General features: G+C 48.8%; 1 protein-coding gene across 1 annotated transcript; it reads right to left on the reverse strand.

Moving 5' to 3' along the window:
- Window positions 1-2,158: 2,158 nt before the first annotated feature.
- SHISA3 (shisa family member 3) lies at window positions 2,159-7,171 on the reverse strand. The gene is made up of 2 exons (XM_090266934.1): window positions 6,239-7,171; window positions 2,159-3,658 (listed from the first exon to the last, which is right to left on the reverse strand). The coding sequence occupies exons 1-2, from the start codon at window positions 6,513-6,515 to the stop codon at window positions 3,219-3,221; spliced, it is 717 nt and encodes a 238-aa protein (XP_090123060.1). The 5' UTR covers window positions 6,516-7,171; the 3' UTR covers window positions 2,159-3,218.
- Window positions 7,172-8,654: the final 1,483 nt, after the last annotated feature.

Genomic DNA, 8,654 nt, shown 5'->3' on the forward strand with positions numbered 1-8,654 from the left:
GAGCTTGACTGATGGGAGCATGCTGCTAAGGAAGGGAAGGTCACAGATGGGAGCTTTCCGAATTCTTCAGCATTCTTCTGCCTAATAGATACAAACCGCTTCCCAAAGGGATGGCAAATAAAAGCACAGCTACTAGACAAACCTGACAAACTCGATGGTTGTCAGTGGGGGCAGTTCTGCCCTCTAGGGGACATTGTGGAATTGTGTGGGTGCACCTTTGGCCTCAATGTATGGAGTGGGGCAGAGGTGCTATGGGCGTCCATTGGAGAGACCCTACAATACACGGGACAGTCTGCACATCAAAGATGTGATATCCATCGGCATGACTTTGAAATGTCCCACCATTGTTTTGGGTGGTAAAACCTAATCTCTTTTTCCCTATAAAGTAATTTTTGCACCACCTTAATATCCACTGAATTTTCCCAGTATGTAACTACCATGCTAATCAAAGGAAGATCAGACTTTGCTTTGTTTGGGAAAATCACATTAACAGCAGTGGTGCAAGTGTGGGATTTGAGCTGCCAGTCTAGCAAACCTGCTTCTGTCACGTGTCAGTGATTCTATGTGACAGTTTGCATCTGAATCCTTTGCTTAATCTGCCCAAGCCATTATATTTTGAAATAAATTAATTCCCCTTCCTTTCTCCTTTCTACTTACCATGAGGGCATTGTGTTGATATTTTAAATTATATGTGTCATATGAGGAATAACATCTATGAATTTCATTTTAGGACAGTTCAAGGGATGTCACAAAATAATTGTTCTAAGGGGAGCTCCCTGGACCCAACAGAGTTGATGATCACTTTGAGAGGGGCTGGGGTGGATTACTCCAGCTATACTCTGCAGTGGATTTCACGCATGGAGGCATCAAAACTTCAAAGCAGCTGTTCCCTGATGTTTGAATCTAGTTTGGCACTCAATTCCCCATACCGACTCCCTGAGGAGCCTTGGGCAAGTTACTTCCCTTCTCTGCCTGTTTCCAAATCTGTAAAGTAGAAATTATAATAATCCCCTGTAGAAGTTTTAGGAGGATAAAATTATTCAGCACAGGTAAATATTTACAATAGCGTGTGATTCAGAAGAGCCCAGTGAAGGTTAACTTAAAAATATTAAAGAAAACAATACCTCACAAACATGAATAAAAACTAGCCTACCCCTGGCCAGTGTGGCTCAGCTAATTAGGCATCATCCAGCAAACCAAAAGGTCGCAGGGTAGGTTCCCGGTCTGGGCACGGGCCTGGATTTCAGGTTCGGTCAAGGCACTTACGAAAGGCAGCCAATAGATGTTTCTCTCTCACATCGATGTTTCTCTCCCTCTCTTTCTCCCTCCCTTCTCCTCTCTCTAAAATCAAAAATAAAATAAACACTTTTCAAAACCTGTCTAAGGACATAGGAATTTGTTCCAAAGCATGCTCCCAAATGTTTATCCTTTTACGTTCCGCCTTTTCTCTTTTCCTCCCTCCTTCCCTCGCTCCCCGCCTCCCTTCCTTCTTTCCTTTCCTTCTTCCTTGCCTTTTTTTTTTTTTGCTCCTTAGTTATGTGGACTAATTTGCAATACTGGAAGCCAGGCCGCTTTGAGATATGGGAGAAGGCAGGAGACTGGAAGTCAGGGCTCCTTGGCCATCAGACCAGGCAAAGGCCCAATAGCTTCAAACTTGTGGCAGAGAGGCGGGTCCAAACGACTCTCTAGCTCAGAATGTTGTATCTGTATTTGAAAAGAGCTGCTAAGGGTGACGTATGATAGTACGAATTCATATAAACCTGGATTTCCAAACAACACCTGCAAGGGCCAGGTAGGGAACAAAACTGAAGGAGATGGGCCAAGTAGGAGGCTGGCGATCATCATGTCCAATAGGAAAAAGGTCAGCCTGACCTTTAGGGCCACATTTTCTAGGCTCACGAGAAGCCAGAAATCCAGATTCTTATGAAAAATAGCCCAACATATCTGAGGTTGCATGCAGCCCACAGGCTGACATTCAAGAAAAATTCACTTCCTTTACTGCTTTCAGGAGCCCCAGTGCAGGTAATAGCTTTTTACTATAATTCAAAATCAGCATAAGACCTTTTTTCTTTGCATTTCAAATATGAAGAGATATTTCCTTTTATTGAAGAACAAAGAGTATCATTAAGGAGATAAAATGAAGCGCTCTGATCTCGAGTTTCAAATATATTTCATGAAAATGAAGTATTTTATTTATTCTCACCCAGCAGAATATGTGCCCAAATATGTAGTCATCAGACATGGAATTCAGTGGCATGTAAGATATGTAATATTAGATGATTATAACCAGTAGCTGGATTTGAACTCCACAGTTATTATTAACATAAAAAATTACAGTGTGACTACTAAATAATTAGTACTGTCAATGGGGTAAATCCATTAAATTACAAATCTTTACATTTGTACATAACTCATTTTACATATAAATGCTTTAAGACACAACTGTCCAACCTTCACTTAAGCATGAAATATTGCTAAACAAAACATCTGCAATAAATATTCCCTCAGGTGGGTAGGGAAATGCTTTTACATACGATCTGTTACAATGAGTATCTGAGTAAATATTTAAAACTTTAAACTCCTCCTCTGGTATTTGAGATCTTGCATTCTGAAAAAGCTCTTATATTTTAAACAAAATTTAGTTATTAATTTAAAAAGTTAATCAGAAACAGTTGTTTCTGATGATGCTAATATTACTCATGGTTAGGTTGCTCCCAAAATCATAAATAGTTTGTTCACTGTCCACTCAGTTTACTTGGTAGTTAATTCCTTTACATGAACCTTCAGTAATTACACTCAGATATTTTCCTTTGCTTACTTATGTATATACTTGTATTATAACTCACCGAACAACTTATAATAAAAAAGAAAAAGAACATGTATACCTTTTCTAAACAGTACAGCCAAGTTGTCCAATAAAAATCTTCAGCCTGTTTGTAACTTTAAAGTGGAGCCACTGTATATTTTGAATAAAGGTGGCATAAATGGAAATGTAACGGCCACCATGTTTTCAAAACAAGAAAGCAATAATCTAACCCAGTCATTCTGTGACTAGAGCCAGGAACCTTAAGACTAGAAAGGTGGCGTTTTTTTCTTAGCACTCTCTCCATGACATTGCTGGGTTTAAGGGAACTTTCCCCAGAAGTATTTGTGGTCATGGCAGCAGCTTTCCACCTGTCTGCCACGGTACTACATGGTGGATCTATGGCCGTGGCCTGTCAACTAGAACTGAAGTCCGGACAGGTCTTCCCAGGCAGGGGGGGTTCCTGCTGAAGTGGGTAAGCAAAGTATTGGGGTGACACCAAGAAACCTGATGGCTGGGTCAGGTGGATTGGGTGGCCTGTGGTGTAAGGCGGGGGCGGGGAGGGCACCAGGCAGCCTGGCTCTGCCCTGGCGAAGGAGAACCTTCGGATGGAGCCCCCTGTGGAGCTGGAGCTGGTCGCTGTGCTGGACTGCCTGGAAGGGGCTCTGAGGTTCGTGGAGGTCAAGATCATGGGCAGGGTCTCTGTCTGATAGCTGCGGAGCGAGAAGCGGATTGGCTGCTGGGAGGGCTCCTTGGGTCTCAAGCAGGTGCAGCAATAAATAGCCACTAAAGAGCCCAGGATGATGAAAGCGATGAAGATGGAGCCGACAATCAGGAAGGGAACGTAGACAGGCTCTAAAAGGCAAAAACAGACATAGACAGATGCTGGGACAGGAGTCTCCCAAACTGCGGGCAGCTCAGGGGTGGCAGGTGGGTGGCTCAGTAAGACCACTTGTCAGCCCAACTTCTCAGACCTTGTTACTGGTAAATTTAGAGTGCCAATTTAGAGTGCTAATGGAATTTTCGCTCCTCGTAAGGCGGAAGGAAACTGATACTGTAGCCTCTGTTAGCAATTAGCCATCATATTGCACATCTGGAAATCAGAAGGAACAGACTCTATTCTGTTCATACACTGAGCAAAGGAAATGGTGAGTTTTTCTTGGTTACTGGAACTCTGGATTTAAATCCAGGTTTTAGTAGTGTTATCACGGCAGGGCATTTAAGGGCTTTGTCCCATATCTGAGGCTAAAAATCCATCTCCTGTCCCAGAATCTCCAATCTAAGCAAAGAGCACTCGGCCTGTTAAATGAGACCCTTGGGAGACTATGGAAAGCAGCATAAAGAAATCCATAGTGGGACCCAATTAACTGTGTCTCCTATTGCATCACAAATTGTCATCTCTGGATGTTTCCAAAAACAATTTGGGAACCCTACTCCAGCTGCCACACATCTGCCTCTCAAGTCCCATTCAAACTCTGGGAAGGTCAGGCTGAACCTTAGATAGATCATGAGGCAATTCTTGGTGTTGGTGGCCCAGACATAGTGGGAGAGCATCCCTCAGTCAGAGCAAACACCGTTTCTTGTCCTTCTACAAGGCAGACATGAAATTCCCACCCCAGGGGCACCCCCTGGGCGGTTCTCCTGGTGTCTCTTCCCTGACTGATTGAGCCACACTTGCCCGTAGCATCCAGCTCACAGACAGAAGAAAGAAAACCTGCATCAACCGAGGCTCTACCTACGCCTGGCTCTTTTTTATTGGTCATCTGATTCAAGTTCATGGAGACCCTGTGAGGTGGGCAGGATAGCTCTATTTTCCAGACATGCAAACATAGCACAAAGTTGCTGACATCCTCCAAGTCAATGAGTGACAGGTAAACTATCAACCCCCAGGTTCAGTGAGCTCCTAGGTGTAAGCTCTTCAGTGGACCACCCATTCGACCCCTGTTTAGTAACACCTTGTGCAATGTAGGGCAAAAATGACCAATGCCACTTCCTGGGCACTGAGCTAGGCATTCACACACTCTCATGTAATCCACAACCTAATTCTGAGAGTCATGTGTCCATTTCAGAAGTGACTCAGGAGGCCAGCGACAGAGCCACAGTCCCTACGGCTTTGTCAGATCCCAGCCTCAGTGATTGCGGAGACTGTGCTCTCCTTGAGCACAGCGAGGGGGTCCGGGAAGGGGTCCCCGCTGTGCACGGGTCACTCACACTTACTCTGTAGAGAGCAACTGGGTCCCCCATGGTGAGAAGTATTTTCCTAACAGGCCACGACTGCTTAGTTTTCTCCTTTCCACTGATCATCTTTTCTCCAGTAGCTACTTCCCAAATCCTCTAGATTGGGCATTCCGACATCCAAACTTAAACTTGTTGGAAATCTAATGGCGTTCTAAGGAAGACCCAGGCTCCCCTTTCCTCTGGGTTATCCGTCTCTCCGCGGGGGTGGGAGCGAGGAGCTCCAACACCATTCATTCTCTCGCCAGCCTCCCCTCGCCTCGCCTCGCCAGGGGCCGTCTCTCGCGGGCGTCAGACCTCAGCGCTGCAGTTACGGCTCTCAGCTGCTCCTCCGGTTTCGCGGCCGTAAAACGGTCACCTCAAGCTCTAAAGGCTTTCCCTGATGTTCTGACTCAGGTGGAAAGCTTTTTTTTTTTTTTTAAACGTGTAAAGTTCCTCTGCTGGGGTCGTGATTTATTCCGCTCTAAAGTGAGCGGAAATTTGACCCGTGTTTTCCGACGTGAGAATAGGAGGAGGCGGGGAAGCCCCTGCGACCTTGGTTTCTAAATCTCCACCTCGAGGACCTGGGCATTTCTGAAAGGCGTAACAATAGGGGGTGGGCCGGAGAGGGTAATTCGATGCAGACTAATGAAAGGAAGTCGGAAGAATGGAGCAGCACGTTTAGAAACGCTACCCAAGGACTACAAAAGAAAAGAAAAAAAAAAAAAAAGTAGCTTAAGTTCGTTAGCCCTGTGGGGATACAGATGAGCGGCCCCAAGAGTTACGTTCCCTGCTCCATCCGCACTTCTCGGAGCTCCCGAAGTGACAAGAGCATGAAACGGGTCGCCCTCGCCGCCCCGAAAACCCAAGTCCAGCCCGGTGCTGCCCCCACAATCCTTCTCTGAAACTTCCCGGGCGCCTGGAGTTCCAGCGGTCTTCCCCAGAGTCATCCTGAGCAAGCCTCGCGGTCCTCGCTGTCCCCCGGGGCCGACCCGCGGAAACCGCGAGTGGCGGGAATCGGGACTGCAAAGGAATAGGGCTCCCTGACCCGAAACAAGACCACCCACTCCTCCCTGATTTCCCACCCCTACTCCCACCTCGCTGCGTCCACTTCTCGCAGACCCAGGAAGGCCTGGGCGCCTGCTAGCGCGCACAGCCGCCCGCGCACACTGCAGCCGCGGGCGGCCGGGAGGGGATACTGGCCCTGGGGTCCGCACTTACGCGCCGTGATGCCCGGGTGCTCCAGCTCGCCGCGGTCGTTGGTGCAGCCGCCCTGCTCCAGCCTGGCGTCGGCCGCCGCGCAACAGTAGCGCAGCGCGCAGGAGCCGCAGCAGATAGTGGCGTCTAGCGTGTCGAAGTCCTCCGGACACTGGAAGCCCTCGTGGTAGTTGCCCTGCGCGTCTACCCAACCGTGGCAGTACTCTCCGGACTGCTGGGCGCCCACCGGGCCCCAGCGCAGCCAGCCCAGAAGGAGGCAGAGCGCCAGCAGCGCCCCCATCGCTCCGGGCGCCCTGGGTGGCCGGGATGGGGACGCAGCTGGAGAGCAAAGGGCTGAGCCGGGGCTCTAGGAGCACCGCGGTTCCGCCTCCCCCCGGGGCGCGGTGCGGGCGGCTGCCTGGATGGCCGAGGCCACTCCCGCGTGGGTTAGCAGGGGCCGAGGAAGCAGCAGGGACTGCGCTGCGGGGTCCACAGGCCGGGGGTCGGCATGGTGCGCGGGTGCCAGTGGGCTAGGGCCCGCGGGAGACGCCCGCAGAAGGTGCTGCTGCTGCTGCCCTTTGCCCGGCTCATAATGCTACCGGCGCGAGGGGCGCGCCGAACCCTTTGCCACCTCTCTCTCCACTCCTCACGAGAGCCATCGCGCCCAGGGCTGACAACTCCAGGGCGGCACAGCGCCCGGACTTGGGGCCGTCGCCGAGTCCGGAGCTGAGCCCAAAGGAAGGAGGATTTGAGATCCCCACGTGCTGGTCCCGGGACCAGCGGCGCCTCAGCGCCCGCCCCTGCCTGTCACAGGAGCAGGAGTCAGCCTGGCCGCGGACAAGTACAAACGGCCTCCCGGTTGCTGACAGCTCAGCCTGCAAGGCGTCCTTTAAAAAGGAAGAGGGAGGGGGAGGCAGCGAGGGTGAAGAAAGAGTCCGCCCTCCCGGGTCGCGCCGCTGGAGCTAATCGCCGCGGCTGCGGCGTGGGCCCCCGGTCCTTTGCGCTTTTTGGTTTGCACGCCATCCTCCGCCTTCCCCAGGCCACCCCCGCCCACCTCGCTCCCCCACGACTCAACTCTAAACCTAGGACTCCAGACCCTCCCCCCACCCACACACCCCAACTCCCGCAGAGCTCAGAAAACTCCGCAGAATTAAGGAGAGGGCTACCGGGTTTCCGCGTCTATCCACGCGCTTTGGCGCACGGGTGGAGACGCAGGTTTTGCTTTTTATGGGTGTAATAAAAAATGATCGCGTTGACTGAGGTTTGTCGACTCTCCTGTCGCCTGCGGCACGGATCCGGACTCATTCCTCGGACACCTGTTCTAAGGATTCTGGACGGATACCATGATTTTTAGGGGGCGCCAACGTGTGCACTGAGTTTTCCAACCAAGTTTCCACTTCTTTTCTCAAGGCTAGCCAGCACATTTTCAGAAATACGCACACACAAGCACTCTTTTCCCCACCCCTGACCTACGCGCCGCCGGGTGAAGAATGGCGGGGTCACACCACCCGGCCGAGGGCAGCTGAAAAAAACCTCAAAGAGCACGAGTTCACCGTTCACACTCGCTAAGGAAACCAAGGAACAAAATGAATGATAACTGAGCAGATCTGAACTTCTGTTCGGGCAAAGAAATACATTTATTTAAATGATGTGTCCCCGGTGTGCTATTTTCAGGGGCACGCTCCTTTAGAGGCTAAGTGCCTTATGAAACTGGAGTTACGTGAAACCTGGGCTCAACTCAAGAACTCAACTTTTACTGCATCCTGAACTTCCTCTCCTCCTTTACTGGTACGTGTGAATATGCTCCGCGGATCTCAATCTACTTGTCAAACACGCTGAGTACCCCTGTCCCTGATTTAGATGTTGTTAGGTTGAGTGGAACAAAAGAGTCAAAGTTTGCTGTGACCAGAAATAAAAAAAAAAAGTGCGGTCAAAAGCATGTACCACGTTTGCAGCTTCCAAAGGTCCCAGCCTGTTCAGAGCAGCTTTAAAAAAAAAAAAAAAAAAAGGTTTCTGGTTTCAAAAATCTAAGTTAAAGTATATTCCAGGAAATGTTACTTCTTATTTTTAAATATTGGGATTATGCAAATAAGTTATGCAAATATAAAAATAAGGCCCAACATTTCAGATGTTCAGTAGGACTGTGTAACTACATATTTGACTTCATTGCTCTCTTAGATATTCTTGGGACAATAAGAAGCTATAAAGTAAAACCAGATTAAGTTCAGGCTTTTCTCCACAAACAATGGGACAGTTTTTGTGGACTTAAAAATTAAACATATGGAGATTGTTTTTGCAGAAATTACTTAAATGCTGTGTTTTTATTTACAAGAAAAAAGTTTTGCCAGATGTAAAGGGCTTTTTTAAAGTTGCTTTTTAGGAGTGTTGTTTGGATTATATATATCCTGAGCAATTAAGAGGGAAAGGCAGTTAGAACCAC

This window comes from Furipterus horrens, unplaced genomic scaffold (genome assembly GCF_987537825.1).
Source record: "Furipterus horrens unplaced genomic scaffold, mFurHor1.1.pri manual_scaffold_2, whole genome shotgun sequence".
NCBI classification, from domain to species: domain Eukaryota; kingdom Metazoa; phylum Chordata; class Mammalia; order Chiroptera; family Furipteridae; genus Furipterus; species Furipterus horrens.